The 18,821-nt window shown below is 41.8% G+C and overlaps 1 protein-coding gene across 5 annotated transcripts in view; it reads left to right on the top strand.

Moving 5' to 3' along the window:
* The window catches only part of EFR3A (EFR3 homolog A), a 148,388-nt gene that overhangs the window by 80,087 nt on the left and 49,480 nt on the right, over positions 1-18,821 (top strand). For all 5 annotated transcript variants that reach the window (XR_005594154.1, XM_039524981.1, XM_039524982.1 and 2 more), the window contains one exon: positions 5,469-5,606. Coding sequence is in view for 4 of the 5 variants with exons in the window: in XM_039524981.1 (XP_039380915.1) it covers positions 5,469-5,606 (138 nt within the window). In the remaining variant the exon portion in view is untranslated. The remainder of the gene's footprint in view (positions 1-5,468; positions 5,607-18,821) is intronic.

Genomic DNA, 18,821 nt, shown 5'->3' on the forward strand with positions numbered 1-18,821 from the left:
TTCAGGAACGGCTCCTCTAAAATCAGCTGCTCTCTGTCAACCTCTTCATCATCCTCACCTCACTGAAGCTGCTGGTGCTACTGGACAGCTGCTGCTGTTGCCACATCATCTGCTGGGTGGTGCAGCAGGCGAAGTCCAAATTCATCCAACTTTAAGTGCTGAAATGCAGCCCAGCCTGCCTCTATATATTCACAGTTGCCAGCATAGAGGTGCAGTGAGGAGCATTGTTGGGTCCATGCTGGCCAACAGAAATACAAAAATGGGACTAACCCACCCAGAAAAAGAGCACGGGGCAAAGAAAGCAGAAACCTGGGGGTTTTTTGTTTAGTTTTTTTAAGAATTTGAACCCTCCTGGTTTCTGCTCTACATCCCACAGTGCAGAGAGAGAAATCCCAGAATGCATACTTCTTAGCAGCAAAACAAAGGACCATAAAAGATCCTCCAAGAACTCCATGTGCTTAGTGTACACAACGATGCAAATTGAAAAAATGCACAGCCATCCTGTATGCATGCTATTAGTGTGGCTTATGTCCTGCAAGTTAAATAATGGCATCACTGTGGTTTAACACCTCCCACCCCACCCCAAATGTAGGCAAACTCAAAGGCTTGCTGTATCTTATAATTCTAATAGTCATTTATTCTTTTTCACTACTGCACTTTTATACTTTATTACAGTTCTGTATTACAAGGGAGAAATGTACTATCTAATTGCTAGTATATGTATAATATATTCTTTTTCATAAGCCTGAAACGTTCCTCCTACTCACAGTTTCTAGAATAAATGCTCTAAGTAGGGATTGGAATTGGTTTTATGTAGTTTATTACAAGCTGAGCAGGCATTTATCACATACCCATTCATAACAGATTCTTTGATAGCTGCAGTGGAAAAATGGCAAAGTTCTCTGCAGTGAAACATTGTCATGTACTCAGGGCTGGATTAAACGCAGAGGCTTTAGGGGATGCAGCTCAGGACCTTGGATTATAAGGGGTCTCCAAAATATATCCCTTACTGCATTGTTTTTCAGTTGGCAGCCTGAGACACAGATCTGGCCTACAATGGTCTTCCATTTGCCTGGGCATCAGCTATTCCTTCATGCCTTCTGGGAAGCCGCAGCCAACCAGACCTGCTCTGGAAACAGCAGAGTTCTTTTCCCTTTCCCTGAGGTGTCTAGCCTATTCTCACAGGAAGGGAGGGGGCTTATAGGAGGGGAGGAGGGAGTGGAAAGAGCCCTGCAGCTCAGGGCAAGTCCACTCCCTTCGCCAGCTTGTGTGAACAGAGATGGTTCCTCTGCTTCTCTCCCCTCCCTCCCTGTATTACCTGTCCTAAGAAGGGAGAGGTTGGTGAAGAGAACTCCTGGAGCTGCCCTCTGCCTGGAAGAGGGGAGGGGGGACCCCGCTGCATCCCTCTCCCACTCTGGTGAAGAATCCAGTGGAAGCAGAGGTGGGGCTGGGCACAACTGGTGGGGGGAGGGGCACATGGGAAGGGCTAGAGGGCAGAACTGCAAGGGAGCTGAGTTGATGGGAGCAGGGCAGATGCACTTCAGTTTATTTTCCCTCTATTTACTGTCATGCTATGTATTTAATTTAGAAACTTTTCATGTGCATTTAAACACATTGGAGCTAGACTGTGTTGCTACATTTCGACTTAATCAAGTGCTTTATCAGATACTTTTGCAACTTAAAGTTATCTGTAATTAGGGTGACCAGACATCCCGATTAAAATCAGGACTGTCCCGATTTTTAGGCTTTTTTCCCGCATCCCGATCGATGTTTGGTCGGGGCGCAATTTGTTCTGATATTTCATACTCCTGGTTTGGTTTGGTTTGTTCTGCCAGCGGGACTCCGCCTTTTTTTTTTCTTCCCCCCTCTGCTGGCGGGACTCTGGTTTTGTGGGGTTTTTATTATTATTATTATTAATTATTATTAATTCTCTCTCTCTGCTGGCAGGACTCCATTTTTTTCTTTCTTTTTTTTTTTTTCTCCTCTGTCCGCCGGTGGGACTCCGGGACGCCGCTTTTTTTTTTTTTTTTTTTTTTTGCTGTGCTGGCGGGACTCCCCTCCCCCCATGTGTCCCGATATTTTCTTCATCCCATCTGGTCACCCTATCTGTAATTGATATGCTTTCATTAGTTAATTTGATTGGGTACTCTGCAGCACCTTTCTGAAAAAAGACTGCGAGAAATGTCAAAATTTCAGGCTATAGGAAAAGAAAATTAGATGTCCGTTCATTTCTTATTAGTTTAACTCTAATTTGAATTTTGTAGTTTTAATAGAATTTATATTAATAGCAGGCTGTTTTAATAACATTGCAGTGTATTTGTGTAAATAGTTGTTTGCAGCATTTCATTGGAATATTGTCTACTGGCATGTTTAATTTTTTACGTTGAGATTTATAGATAGTCTGGCATCCCACTCTTGAAAGGTTGCAAGCCCTGGCTGGTGGCAGGCTCACTAGAGAGCAAACACCTGAAAAACCCTTTGGCCCTAGAGAGTGCCCTTTAGCCCACCGAGATTTGGACATTGCCTTATCTGGCCCACCAGAAAATGGAGTTGAATATCACTGTTGTAGGTAATTAAGAAATTGAAGTCATAGCATCACTATGTGTATTACTACCAGTTATGTGCCGAAATTAAAATGGTTTTGTTCATTTTAATATTCATTCAGCTTTACAATTGGTAGATCCCGTTTTAAAAACTGGAACTGAAATAACCAATACAACTTAACAATAAAGTGGTTGGCATTGGGCGTCAGTGGTGGTAAAACACAAACCGTATGTCTACACAGCAATGAACCTCCCATAGACTTGGACTAGCAGGGCTCGGGCTAGCACTCTAAAAATAGGCTGTGTAGACAGTGCTTTGAAGTTGTGACTCAGGCTCTGAACCTCGCTGCAGCTTCAAAGCACTTTCTACACAGCTATTTTTAGAGCACTAGCACAAGCCTGGCTAGCCTGAGTCTGTTGACCCAGGCCGGGAGGCTTGCTGCTTCAGGCTATGTAGATTTACCCTCTAATAGCAAATCCAGTTTTCTTTCCTATTCTGTTAGACAAGTGTCCTCATGATCTCCTCTTTTGCACCCTAAAAGTGTCTGGCAAGCGTCTAATTATTAACCACCTACTTAGTATTGTAGCTTCTAAAATATTGACCGGAGCAGAGACACTTAGGCTTGACTATGTAATTTTAGGTCACGATGGCCTTAAACCACAAACCTTCTGCGAACACTGGAACGCCTTAGAGCTGTGAAGTGTGTTGTCATTTGACTAAAATGACATTTCTTTTCAACCTCTGAGTTTTTGTGATACTCATAGGCTATAGCTTTTAAGCTACTGAAACTATTAAATATGGCGTGCCTCTTTTGATTGACATTCTTTGTAAACAAAGTTAATACACAAGCATTGTGTTTCCGGAATTGAATATACTTGCAAACTTTAAGGTCTGCAGGATCTAGTTGTGATGTAGTTATGTGGGCAGCAATGTTCTAATTAGTTCCATCACTTTTTTTTTAACCTGGAAACCAACTGTTACTGCAAAAGTACTGGAGTTTTCACTTCACACTCACCCACCTAATGAGGATTAAGCGGTGGGCAAGTGAAGGAGATCATTAGTCACTTTGTTCTTACCAAAGTTTTGCCCAAGTTCTTGCATAGATTTGGGGATTTTAATTCATTTTGAAATATAATAAATACATACAAATAAATCTTAGCTATGTTACCAAAAATATTTTATGCAGCCTGAAACATCGCATAACTTTTGCTTTAAATTATTTTCAACCTGTCTGTTATATAGGCTTATGGTATGTTCCTGTTTATCCAAAACCCCATTATCCGAATGTCCGCATTATCTGAATCCCTTCTTTGTCTCCCAGCATGAGATACAGACCCTCTATAGCATGTATCTCATGCTGGGGAATAAGGAAGGCATTTGGTTAATGTGGGCATTCGGATAAAAGACCCTGACTGCAAGGGGGAGGACAAGCCCTCAACCGTGAGAGAGGCTGAATGTCTCCTGCAGCAGCACAAGGAACCCTCTGCAGCCTCGCTGTCATGGAGGGGAGTCAGTGGGGCCATGACAGGATTCTGCTCTTCCCTGCATGGACTGCAGTCTTCCCTGCACCTTGTGCCTGCAGGGATCGGGTGTCCACCAACCCTGTGGCAGCGCAGGAACCCCTCCGTCGCCCTGCCATCATGGGAGTGGGTGAGCAGGACAGAGCAGAGACCTCTAGTTAGGACTGCAAGGAGGAGGATGAGCCCCCAGCCATGGAGGAGGCCACCTGCTGCTGAATGGCTCCTGCCCGCTCAATAATCTGAATTCTGATTGAATGAAATCCATAAAAAGGCATTAAATAAAGTACTGTGTTTTATGATACTTTTTTCTGCTATACTTAGAGGGTTATGTAAGACCAAGAATGGCTCAATTTCTTTGGCTAGCTGAGGTCAGAGCTGATACAAATGCAGCTGGGGCTCCTTCAAAACTGTTTGACTTGTCCTTTTACAAGACACAAGGTTCATTGCAGGAACTTTGTCCCATTTGCCCCAAAGTGCTCCTCTAATAAAAGCTGCATGTGAAAGGGGAAGGCAGTAGAGAGTGTATTCACCAATTATGTTTTTCTGGAGAGAGTTACAGCAGGGGATGGAGGTTCCTTCAGATCAGGAACCTCCATCCAATTCCTTCAGATAAGGATGGAACCCTTCAGATAATGTAAGGATTGACAGAATTGTCTGAATTAAACCTAACCAAATCATATAGCTACATAGCTAACTAGTGTGTTTGATCTTGCCAAATAGGTTTTAGATTTAAAGCTGTCTAGGATAAAAGGGCAGCCATTTGTTCACCAGGTTTCTCAGTCCATAGACAAATCTACAGTACTAGATGTCCAGTAACACCATCACAAGTAACATGTCAAAACTCAGTATTGAGAGCCATTGTTTTGCCTCCTGTCAGGTACTGGCCCTATAACTAAATTATTTATTGAACCCCTACAGTTTGCTTGGGGGAGAACAGATATGTAAAGACTGACATTCAGTCTCTGCTCCAGGTAGTTCACAACCTAGTACAGACAGACACACAATTTTTGAGCCACAAAAATACACAGGGCTTGACTAGATGGACAGTTAGTGCACAGTAGGCTGTGGTGTAAATCTACAGCACACTAACATGCAGTGCACTAACTGGTTACGTGAAACTGGAGTAGATCAAAGCACGCTATACTTTTAGTGCGCAGTAGAAGCGTCCACATGGTTAGTTAGTGCCTGGCATTATAGTGCACTCTAGGTTTACATCCCAGCTTGTTGTGCACTGTCTGTCTTGGAACATGTTGGATGAGATATCTTGCAGAGGTCATTGTTGAGTGGCTTTGCATAAGTCAAGCACTTGAATACTAGATGGATGAGAGCCATAAAAGTACCTAGGGATAGGTGTATGAGTAACAAGTAAGAATAACTCCAGTGCAACTTTTTTCTTTGTTTCAGTCGAATTGGCCCACCCTCTTCCCCTACAGGAGGAGAGAAAGAGGAGAACCCTGCTGTGCTGGCCGAGAATTGTTTTAGAGAACTGTTGGGCCGAGCAACCTATGGGAATATGAACAATGCTGTCAGACCAGTTTTTGCGTGAGTAGAAAACAAATATCAAAATGCCTGTTTGTCCTAAAAGTTGGAAGTGTGTTTAATATTTCAATACAAAAGATTAACAGTTTTAATACTAATGACAAACTTCTTCACTGTATATATGAATAGCTTCTCTTGAGGTATTCTAATCTTTCTTCCCTGCCCATCACTCTGATCATGTCACTTTGAATCCTTTCACTGGCTCCTCCTGTTTCATCTCATAAAATTCTACCCCAAAAAATTTCTTCTTGTCCCCTTTTTAAGGGCCCTTCAAGGGCTAGATGACAGCCTTGTCCTCCCATCTGTTAGCTTCCACCATGCAGCCCCTGTACTACAGTGCCCTGGAAGGGTTGTCACCTGTGGAGACTGAACTTTGGGTTTACTGTTTTAATTCAGCAGTTTTCCTCTACTGCCTGAGCTAAAAGACCCAACTCTATTTGCTCAAAGACCCATTGCCAATTCATAAACTGCTGTGGTCCAGCCTCCAGAAGGGAACCGCTCCACATTCATTCCAGTAAGCATGGGTTACACATGGAACATCCCTCTGAATTAATATATATGGATACTACTTACCCTTCCTTAAAATCCCTCTTCAAGATGCACCTCTGCTTGTGAACCTACAGGAAATCAGGCAGCTGATGATGGTTTTGTTGTGCATCCGACAGGGAAAGCTAATTATATTAAAGTGTATGTGGTACCTTCAGTGATGTTTGGCTTGTGCACGGAACAAACAGATGTAACTGTTCTCCCCCATCATCTTTTCCTGCCTTCTGATTTTCACTCTTGTTGTTTTTGTCTCAGATTAAATTATAAGATCTTTGGGTCCAGAACTGACTCTTCTGCTGTGTGTTTGCGTAACATCTAGCACAGAGGGGGCTGATACTGATTTGGGCCTCCAAGTTAGCACCAATAGAAATAAAAAGCTCAATCAATAGAAATAATGTCCTTCTTGCAGTTAATCTATTAAAGTAATATTTGTTTATTTTTATGACCACCTATGTGAAGTTCATACATTATAAATGCAGATTATGTGTACTTTCAAACACATTTGTGAATTGTTAGTTGTTCATAATGCATTTTAACCAAAGTGCAGAGGTTACATACTGAAATGGAAGAGTGTTCCACCAACATTTTGCTACGTAAATAGCTGAATATCAAAAGTGAATGAACTGTAGAAACTGGCATTTATATTCCAATAATGATTTCACAGTGATATAAATTACTGAAAGCAATTTACACCACATGGAAAGACTTGGGAGGAAATTGGAGCAGTTACTGTTTTTGCTGCTGCATATTCTGACATCAGTATTCATACTAAAGAAGCTAAATCTGAAGATATAAGTGGTTTGTATTTTCCCCTTAGAATTGGCACCAATTCTACCTTCACTTAAGTGACACAACTCCCAGTGACTGCAGTAGGTGTTGCAGTGGTGTACTGGGCCTACTTCTGCATTCAAGGACAAGTTTGCATAGTAACCAACAATCTTCATTTGACTAGAAGTGCTCCAAACTTTGCAAATCCATCCCTGGTTAATCAGTCCCAGTCAGTGTGCCAGACCATGCAGCCTACAGCCTGAAGGGTCATCTACTCCACTGTTCTCCTGCAACTGCAGAGCTCAGTGAAGAATAACCATTAGGCCAGCTAGTGTCTGATGCCTCTTGCTTTACTATGCCTCTGAGTTAAGCCCTTTGAAGCCTCGGTGAGGAAGCAGTATAACAGCCACCCTCTCCCTGCATTCTAAGTTTCTCTGGGATGAAGGAGAGAGGAATCCTTTTAGTAGATGAAGAAATAAGATTTTATTTTTCTTGACCGTGTCCATTTATAAGAGAGCTTATTTGAATCTCTGGCGGGGAAAGATGATCCAGTAGTTAACGCATTAACCTGGGAGACCCAGATTCAATTCCCTGCTCTGCCACAGACTTCCTAAATTACCTTGAGCAAGTCTCTGGCCATCAGTAAAATGGAGATAATAGTACTTTGCAACTTCACAGGGGTGTTGTGATGATGAATACATTAAAATATTGTGAGGCTGTCAGTACAGTAACAAGGCTGGCAACATTAGTGCCTGAGACAGATAAGATCTAATGTCAACCTACTGATGGTTTTTCAGGACTTTAAAATTTCCTTGCCTTTGGCAAGAATTCTTAATGCTCATTCAGTGTCAATATGACTATTAATATATGCCTTGTCTCAAATTCTCACTTTTAGTTTTGGTGAAATCTGACTACTCCATCAGGCAAAAATTACTAGTTAGTGAAAGTTGAAAAGAGTTATAGTAATATGCACACATTGTGTTGTGTTTTGTTGTTGTTTTGTTAACATTCTCAGACTGTTTAGAATCTCATATAGCTATACCTCAGCTATGTCACCAAGGGGAAAGGAAGGCTATTCACTATAAATTGAGTTTTCAGAGTACAATACCCCTACAGACTTGAATTTTACCACAGCATCATCTATATAAAGTTTTTGTAATAATAGAGAAGGATTGGTTGTCCTTCCAACAAATGTGATTCAAGAGACTGCTTTCTGAATGGTTCTTGAATTGCACCATTAAGGCTCATACTCCGAAGAATGCGGATCTGCATATGCAGTGTAGTCTGATAACTCTCTAGCTACTCTACAGGAATGTTATTGGCCTTTACTTTCTTGGTGTTTAGAAATACTTGTAAACTGATACCTTATGCTCCCAGCTTACTTCTATCATTTAATTAAGCTATATATATATTTTCCTTTTAATACTCTTCAGTAGTTATGCCTTCAAATTGTGTTCATTTTAGTCTCTCTTCTCTGAATTTCTTTGAGTTTATTTGATTCGAGATGAAAAATGCTTTATGCCTAAATACAACATGGGAAATAACTGGCTAGGCAGTAGTACTGCAGGAAAGGATCTGGGGGTTATAGTGGATGACAAATTTAAATATGAATCAACAATGTGATGCAGTTGCAAAAGGCTTATGCTATTCTGGGGTGTATTATCAAGTGTTATGTGTAAGATGTGGAGGCAATTCTGTTCAGCACTGGTGAGGCCTCATGGAGTACTGTGCCCAGTTTTGGGCACCACCCTTCAAGAAAGATGTGAAGAAACTGGAGAGAATTCAGAAGAGAGCAACAAAAATGACTAAAGTTTTAGAAAACCTGACCTGTGAGAAAAGGTTTAAAAAACTGGTCATGTTTAGTCTTGAGAGGATGGATTTTTTTGAGGGGGGGGGGGCGAGAGAGCTGGTAAGTCTTCAAATATAAGAACATAAGAATATCCATACAGGGTCAGACCATAGGTCCATCTAGCCCAGTATCCTATCTTCCAACAGCGGCCAATGACAGTTGCCCCAGAGGGAATGAACAGAGCAGGTAATCATCAAGTGATCCATCTCCTGTCGACCATCCCAGCTTCTGGCAAACAGAGGCTGGGGACACCATCCCTGTCCATCCTGGCTAATAGCCATTGATGGACCTATCCTCCATGAATGTATCTAGTTCTTTCTTGAACCTGGTTATAGTGTTGCCCTTTGCAACATCCTTTGGCAAAGAATTCTATAGGTTGACTGTGCATTGTGTGAAGAAATACTTCCTTTTGTTGGTTTTAAATCTGCTGCCTATTAATTTCATTTGGTGACCCCTAGGTCTTGTGTTATGAGAAGGAATAAATAACACTTTCTCCATACTAGTCATGATTTTATAGCCCTCTATCATAGCCCCCCCCAGTCATCTCTTTTCCAAGCTGAAGAGTCCCAATCTTATTAATCTCTCCTCACATAGAAGCTGTTCTGAACCTTTTCCAATTCCAATATATCTCTTCTGAGATGGGGTAACCACATCCGCACACAGTATTCAAGATTTCGGTGTACCATGGATTTCTATAGAGGCAATATATTTTCTGTCTTATCTATCCCTTTCTTAATGATTCCCAAAAATCTGTTTGCTTTTTTGACTGCTGCTGTACATTGAATGGATGTTTTCAGAGAATTATCCACAGTGACTCCAAGACCTCTTCCTTGAGTGGTAACAACTAATTTAGGTCCCATCATTTTATATGGATAGCTGGGATTGTTTCCAATGTTCATTACCTTGCATTTATCAACATTGAATTTTATCTGCCATTTTGTTGCCCAGTCACCCAGTTTGTGAGATCCCTTTGTAGCTATTCAGAGTCTGCTTTGGACTTAACTATCTGGAGTAGTTTTGTTTCATCTGCAAACTTTGTCACTTCACTGTTTACTTCTTTTTCCAGATTGTTTATGAATATACTGAGTAGTACTGGTCCTAGTACAGATGCCTGGGGGACACCAGTATTTACCTCTCTCCATTCTGAAAACTGGCCATTTATTCCTACCCTTTGTTTCCTATCTTGTTACCAGTCCATGAGAGAACCTTCCCTCTTACCCCATGACAGATGACTTTATTTAAGAGCCTTTGGTGAAGGACCTTGACACCTCTGGATGTGAGACAGAGATAAATTGGGCTTTCTGAAAATATAAGTACACTATGTCCACATGCTTGTAGAATTCTAGTAGATTGGTGAGGCGTGATTTCCCTTTACAAAAACCATGTTGACTCTTGCCCAACAAATTATGTTCATCTGTGTCTGATAATTTTGTTCTTTACTATAGTTTCAACCAGTTTGCCCGGTACTGAGGTCAGGCTTACTGGCCTGTAATTGCTGGGATCACCCCTGGAGCCCTTTTTAAAAATGTAAATCCGCTTCTGTACCAAATGACTGGATAGCTAATCCCTGCACCCCAACCCTCTGGCCCAGCCCTAAGCCCCCTCCCACACTCCAAACTCCTCTGCCCCACCCCTGCCACTCATCATCTCCATATTGGTGGACATGACAAAATTCATTCCGCTCTGGTTATAAAAGAGGGAACATTGGGAATACCATCTGATTCTGGTGACTTATTACTGTTTAATTTATTAATTTGTTCCAAAACATCCTCTAATGACACCTCAATCTGAATCAGTTCCACAGATTTGTCACCTCAGAAGAATGGCTCAGATTTGGGAATCTTTCTCACGTCCTCAGTCATGAAGACTTACGCACAAAATTCATTTAGTTTCTCTCCAGTGGCCTTATCTTCCTTGAGTGCTCCTTTAGCATCTCGATCGTCCAGAGGCCTCACTGGTTGTTTAGCCGCTTTCTGCTTCTGATGTACTTACATTTTTTTTGCATTACTTTTTGAGTCTTTGGCTAGTTGTCCTTCAAATTATTTTTTGGCCTTCCTAATTATATTTTTATACTTAATTTGCCAGAGTTTATGCTCCTTTCTATTTTCCTCACTAGGATTTAGCTTCCACTTTTTAAAGGATGCCTTTTTGCCTCTCACTGCTGCTTTTACTTTGTGTGGGTGCGGTGGCATTTTTTTTTGTTCTCTTACTATGTTTTTAAATTCGGAGTATACATTTAAGTTGAGCCTCTATTTTTGTTGTCTTTAAATAGTTTTCATGCAGCTTGCAGGGATTTCACTTTTGGCACTGTACCTTTTTAATTTCTGTTTAACTTTCTTCCTCATTTCTGTGTAGTTCCCCTTTCTGAAATTAAATGCTACAGTGTTGGGCTGCTGATACCAAGCAGTCCAGCTATATTCACCTCTTTGACCTGATCCTGTGCTCCACTTAGGACTAAATCAAGAATTGCCTCTCCTCTTGTGGGTTCCAGGACTAGCTGCTCCAAGAAGCAGTCATTTATGGTGTCAAGAAAATTTATCTCTGCGTCACATCCTGAGGTGACATGTACCCAGTCAATATGGGGATAGTTGAAATCTCCCGTTATTACTGAGTGTTTTATTTTTATAGCTTCTCTAATCTCCCTGAGCATTTCGCAGTCACTATCACCATCCTGGTTAGGTGGTTGCTAGTATATCTCTACTGCTATATTCTTATTATTCGAGCGTGGAATTATCATCTATAGAGAGTCTATGGTATAATTTGGTTCACTTAAGATTTTTACTTCATCTGATTCTGTGCTTTCTTTCACATATTGTGCCACTCCCCCACCAGCACGACCTGTTCTGTCCTTCCGATATGTTTAGGGCTGTCATAAAGAGGACATGGAGAACAATTGATCACTGTCCCCAGAACATAGGACAAGAGGTAATTGTTTTAATTTACAACAAAGGAGTTTTAGGTTAGTTATTAGGAAACCCTTTTTAACAATAAGGATAATTAATTACTGGATAGGTTACCAAGAGAGGTTGTACAATCCCCATCACTGGAGTTATTAAAAACTGGCTACACAAACATCTGTCAGGGATGGTCTAGGTGTACTTGGTATTCCTTCAGTGCAGGGGGCTGGACAAAATGACCTGTCAAGATCCCTTCCACCCTATATTTCTCTGATTGTGTGTTTTAAACACTAAGTAGTGATTGTAGTGATGTACCAAAAAATACCAGCATATATCATATGATAGATGTACTTTCCAGACAGTGACTTATACAGTGACATTGCAATGTTCTTAGTCCTGATGTGTTTTCTGTACTTCTCAGTCATGTGGTGCCGTAATATTTTGCAAGCTCCTATCCCATTTGCAGTCATCTTCCAAATTACCAATTCCTCTAACTAAAACTGGTTATTTCCATTCAACATTCCCATCTTTGAGGCTGAAACTTTCCAAGCATAGTCTCTGCTGATTACTGGAACTATTCTTGCTGAAAAGTTCCATGTTATGAAAACTTTAGCACATGGAAAACTAACAGTAAGTGGACTTTCAGCCATATAACCCATTTTTAAATGATTACATATAAATATAGAAATAGTTTACAGACACAAATTGACAATCTATTGTATGGATTTTATTTTCATATTCACACTGAATCTTGCAGCCTATGAAGGGGCAAATTATCTTGTTTTCCAATAAGGCAAATGTTAAAGAATACAGTAATTTTGTTTCATTATGTTTATAGATTAGTTGTGTACCAACTGGCAGCAAGCAACATTTCATATCTGTTGAATATAATGTACATTTATTTGAAAAAACAGATTTTTTTTTTTTTTAAAAATAGTACCTCTTCACTCGGTAAGCATTACAAAAGAAGCTTTTTGGTCAACCAGAATTTTAAAGCAAATGCTGTATTTTACAAGCATATTTATTTACCTACCAAAAAATACTGAATCTGATGGAAATAAAATAAATTATCATTTACAGTTTGACACCAATCAAACACTATGCCTGTCAAGGCTAAAGTTTTAGAGATCTGGAGATTCTATGCAAATCACATACTGACTTAATTTTCATAGTTGATGACTATGCCTTGCTTAATTTACATAAATGACAGCAAATGTCCCCATTACCAGACTTAAGATTGACAAGACTGTAACATAGAATGTAGGAATTGCTGTGCCTCTGGCATCTCTGCTCCTTGTTCCGGACTTGGTGAAGGGGTGTGGTATGGTTGCCAGGACTGTGCTTGCTGTGGGAGGGGAGGGGGATCCGGCTGTTTCCTTCTATCAGTTTTTCTGATTGGGCTGCTAGCACCTAGCTGATTAGCTAAGTCTGGCGGCTCCTTGCTCTTCGTAATATGGCTGCTGGTTCTCTTGCTGCTGCTCCCTGGTTGCACGCAAGTTCCTGTGATCAGGGAGAGATGGCTAGAGCACTACTCATTTTGATCTAGCCATAGCTCCAAGTCTGTGGTCATGGTTGAGGGGGATTTTTTGTGGGGGGAGAGATGACTAATGCTCTAGGCCAGGGGTTCTCAAACTGGGAGTCGTGACCCCTTAGAAGGTCATGAGGTTATTACGTGGGAGGTCACGAGCTGTCAGCCTCCACGCCAAACCCTGCTTTGCCTCTGAAGGACATAAATCTACACCGTGTAGAGGTTAAGCACAGAAGTTTATTACACACAGCGCTGGCAGAGTGTCACCTTGCTTATTAGGCTCAGAGACACTGTCAATCAATTGATTACAATAGAATATATAGATTTTTTTTTTTTATGGGCGGGGGAGAGTGACTGGATAGGCAGTTCCACGCCCCGGGATAGGTTTTGTAGCAAGACAAGATAGCACATTAGCCAATGGTTAACAGGTAACATAATGTCTCCGCCCATGGTTTTAAGTTAGCAAGTTAACTTTTAATTAATACTTTGATAAAATTGTTATTAGTATAAAATATATATGTTGAATTTTGGTTTGGGGTTTATAGGAATGGCGCAACTCCTTTGATTGTCCAACAGGTACATTTTTAGGGGTTAAAGCAAAGAAACAGTGAAAGTATATGGCAATAAAGATTGTCTTCTGTGTGTCTTAAGGCAGGCATTGGTCCCTTGAAAGGGAGGTGGAAGGATGCCATATCTTATACTGATATGTGCTACTTTTCGTAAACCCAAGGTTGGATCTGTGGGAAGAATGTCTCCCTACAGAAGAGACTAACACAATAGGAATAGGGATTTTTTGTTTAATTTGAAACATTTGATGAAACTTAATTATTTAGTTATTGCTTTAACAGTTGGCATTTTTACTGACCAAGCATATTTTTAGCAAAGGCAATATTATTTTGTTTTGCTTTTTTTATTTAGCTAATTACTGTTTGCTAGGCCTCTGGTCTCTTGACCATACTCTGGACTTTGGGTCTGGAAAAGAGCTGGCACAATTCATATACCAGGTTGTTATATAAAATGCACATGGATTTTAACTCTTCAGCCTCCAGCATTTATAATAACATTAAATGTGTTTTACTTTATTGGGGGGGGGGTCGCATTCATAGGCTTGCTGTGTGAAAGGGGTCACCAATACAAAAGTTTGAGAACCACTGCTCTAGGCTATGTCTTTATGGTTAGAATCCTCCAAAGACTCTAACTGTAGATATCCTACCTAGAGTGGCAAAACAATAGTTTCATCTTAGTGTGTCTCTTCAGCTTTAAGCTCCTGGGTAGGGTTGCTACTTGTCCAGGTTTTCCCAGGATCATCCCTTTTTTGAGGTAACTGGCTTGGGAAATCTGTAAGGATGTGCAGTGTACACTTCCTGCTGTCCAGTTTTATGGGGTCAGGATCATCTTGGATGTCTGGTTTTTGCACTTCAGAGGTAGCAGTAATACTCCTGGGTAAGAGCAGTTTTAAAAGCCACTAAAGACAGCAGTTTCTTGTCTCAAACAGGAGATTTAACAAGCCTGAATATCTATTGTATTTTCATCCGCTTTTAAATATAGTAGGTTAGAAATCATATTTGTCTTTGCTACTGTTTGTAGGTTTGGCTTGACATGAATAATTGGCCATCGATGAGGCCTCATTTCTTGGAGCCAGGATTAGGGAGGTAAATGGATCAGGAGGCTGGAAACAGAATGTCTGTACTAGCTAAGATAAGGGGAAACACCCAGGAAACCATTTACAATGGACAACATAACAAAGGATAAGATAAGCCTGGAACATAAGATGAGGTAAAGAGCAAGTTATATATGAACAATGCATGCTGTACAGGGATTGGTTCCCATAAAATGACCAGGCCAATTTCAAAATGTGTGATGCAATGTATAGTAAATGCAGTGTAATGAGTTAAATGTATATAAAGGGAAAAGGGTTGCTGTGTAACTTTGGATGTGTGGTATGCCCTGTACCCACCCTCTACGCTTGAGCCTGAGCAGGCTAAACTGCAGTTTGATTGTATGCCAATAAAGATGAGTGACAGTTTGGAGTTGCACTGAATTCTTGGGAACTGAATGGATAAGGTCTCAGAAGCCACCCAGCATCCTCCCGAGTGGGTAAGGTCTCAGAGGCTACCCCAACACTGTTAAAATTTTCATTTTTGTCTTTGGAGGGGTGAGGGAAAGCATTTAAAAAGGCATATCTGCTGTACTAGGATCCAGCGTGGAGTTGTTGTTTAACTTTTGTGCACATTGCAACCTTTTACAGTGGTTGTTTTACCAAGTTCACCTTCAGAAATTTGTCAGCATGGTAGTGTCCTGTTAGTGACAAGAGTAGGCTTAAGTATCGGAGGGGTAGCCATGTTAGTCTGGCTCTGTAAAAAGCGACAGAGTCCTGTGGCACGTCATAGACTAACAGACGTATTGGAGCATAAGCTTTCGTGGGTGAATACCCACTTCGTCAGATGAATGCTTTTTGCAGATCCAGACTAATACGGCTACCCCTCTGAGACTTGACACCATGCAAGACACTGCATTTAGCCGTATCGAGTGGAAATCCATCAACCTCATGAAGAGTAGGGTTGTAATCCATTTTTTTCTTATTTTAGGTCAAGTCATCTTACTGTCCCTTATCAGTACTTATCCTGGATTGTTTGTGATGGTAGTACTTGTCTGATATGTCCAGTGGGATTTTCTTTTACTACCCTCTTGTACTGTACTTTCATTTTCCTCTTCCTCTCCAGTTGTCTGAAACTTTTAATTACTTCCTTTCACTGCTTTCCTTTTCAGTTTCACTCTCATCTGTTCCCTTCCTGTTGGCCATGCCCCCCCCCCCCTCAGCATATCTAGCATTAGATGGAGGCAGCACTGCAAGGGTTTAACTCTAGATCAGTGGTCACTAACCCAATTGTGATCGACTGGTTGATCCTGCAGCCTCTGCCAGTCAATCATGATCTCTGGCCACTAAAAGTCCGGAAGTGCAGCGGGGCTCAGGCAGGCTGCCTACCTGCCCTGGCCCCACACTGCTCCCGGAAGCAGCTGGCTGCTGCCACGTCTTTGTGGCCCCTGGGGGGAGTAGGGTGAGGTGGCTCCACACACTGCCCCTGCCTGCAGCTTCCAGTGGCTGCCAATGGAACCAGCCAATGTGAGCTGCAGGGGTGGCGCTTGCAGGCACAGGCAGCGCATGGAGACCCGCTGCCCCCACACCTCTCCCAGGGGTCACAGAGACATGCCAGCTGTTTCCCGGAGCAGGGTGGGGCCTGGGCAGGCAGGCAGGCAGCCTGAGTCCTGCTGCACCCCCGACTGGGAGCCGCCTGTGGTAAGCGCCTCCTGGCCGGAGCCCGCACCTCGCACCGTGTCCTGCACCCGTCCCATCCCAGAGCCCCCTCCTGCACCCAAACTGCCTCCCAGAGCCCTCACCCCCCCACACACACACTCCTCTTGTGCTCCAGCCCAGTGAAAATGAGGGTGCGGGAGAGCGAGTGATGGAGGGAGGGGAGTGGGGAAGGGGCAGGGTAGATCCTGGGTTGACCTTAAATTCAAAAAGTTATCTTGTGCATAAAAAGGTTGGAGCCCACTACTCTAGACACAATGCCTGGGATAGACCTCAAACTCTAGTGGCACATCTTGCAGTCAATGCAAATAGCATAATTTTATGATCCACTATGGGGACAACAAGCCATGATCATCTAGGGCAGTGGTCTCCAAACCTTTTACGCCCAAGATCACTTTTTGAATTTAAGGGCAACCCAGGATCTACCCCGCCCCTTCCCCAAGGCCCCCGTCTCTTCTCCAAAGCCCCTCCCTGCTCACTCCATTTCCCCTACTCTCTTTGTAACTCGCTCTCCCCCACCGTCACTCACTTTGACCGGGCTGGGGCAGAGGGCTCTGTGCATTGCCCCTGTCTGCAAGCACTGCCCATCAGCTCCCATTGGCCACAGCTTCTCTTTCCCAGCCAATGGGAGCTGCAGGGGTGGTGCTTGCAGATATGGGCAGTGTGTGGATGGAGACCTCTGCCCCTGGGGTCATGCTGGCCACTTCCAGGAGCGGCGTGAGGCCGGGGCAGGCAGGGAGCCTGCCTTAGCAGCAGCCCCACTACAGCACCAGAGATCCCGTTCGACTGAGAGATCCTCTAGGATCGACCAGTCAATCCTGATCAACCAGTTGGTGACCACTGATCTAGTGGAATAGAAATAATGTGAAGTTGAATTGCATCCAAGGTGTAATATTGTAACTAAAATATATGGTGGTTGTCCTTATATGTATTTTTAACCCATGTAAAGAGGAATTAGTAACTTGTTTGTTTAATTTTATCTTGGCTCTTGTTTTTAAAAAAAAAAAAAAAAAACCCTACCAAATTACATCTTCCATTCTTGGCTCCTGTTGATTATGTAACAATCATACTACTTTGTTACATAAAATAAAAAGTTGCTTGAATATCAGTCAGATGCTTTCTTTGTTAGTTCCATTTTATAGCAATGGTTTTTTCTGTCATAATAGCCTTTTCCTCTTCTCAGTGATAAAATGGAAATGAAAGACTTTAGTTCTGCTTATCTTATTTTTTAAGTCAGCACACTGCTGTGAAGTGCTAATGCCTTTAAGATGTGCCATGCTGTGTTAATGCCTTTCCTCTGACAAAAAGGAAACATTTCCGTATTTCTTTCATTGGGCTGTTTTTTTTGTCTTTAAAGGCTGGGAAGTGAGAGGTTATTCAAAAGAGAACTTTTATAACCTGGCCGGCCAATGTTTTGGTAAATTTTATTTCCCATTTTAAAATAAATATAGAGGGGAAATCTTTGTATTAATTACTTGTTTTGGTTAATGAGGACACATAGAAGCAGGAGTGTCAGATTCTGAAATGTATATACTTTTTTCTCATTTTTTTTTTTTTTAGACTATGTATATTACCAGAGATGCATTGCCTGGAAGTATGAGCTCCCTTCTCATCACATCAAACACAAAGATTGAGTTCTTATTAACAAGGCCCTTCCAATTTTAGCTCCTCATACTTAACCAATCTCTTATTTCACCATGTTGTGACTTTCACCCTTTGTTTTAATAATGATGGTAGGCTCTCTCACCTGCTTGTCCACTTCTCCCAGAGATAACTTTTTGCTGCCCGTTATGTGTGGAATGCCCTCCAGAAATCATTTCACACATCCAGAAGCCTGTGTTTTATCAGATACTTTGGCATCATAGTAGAGATCTTAATGATGATGTCTAGACAAATTGCTTGTTAGTATCTCCTGAACAGGTATTAAACAAGAAACTTCAAAGCCTGAGGATTGTACAATTAGTTAAAAATGTATATTAAACTTTTTTGTTCTCGTTGTTGTCACCCTTTCCCTGCCTGTATTTGTCCCTATTTTTAGGTTGTAAATTATTCAGGGCTTGGACTGTCTTTTATTGTATGTTTGTACAATATCAAATATGGGTGAGTGCCTGATTTTGTTCGGGTCCTCTGGGTGCTACTGTAATACTTATTCTCCTTCAAGTGATTAGTCTCTAAGCTGCCATAAGGGCTCCTCGGTTTTGCACATATACATTCCACTTTAGGTTTAGGGCACCCAATTAATTTCAGTAGGAGACTTTTGCCAGTATTACCACTAGGTACCATATGCTCTTCTTGTGCATCGAGCTGAAGAAAAAAA

Source organism: Mauremys reevesii, linkage group 2 (genome assembly GCF_016161935.1).
Source record: "Mauremys reevesii isolate NIE-2019 linkage group 2, ASM1616193v1, whole genome shotgun sequence".
Taxonomy (NCBI): Eukaryota; Metazoa; Chordata; order Testudines; family Geoemydidae; genus Mauremys; species Mauremys reevesii.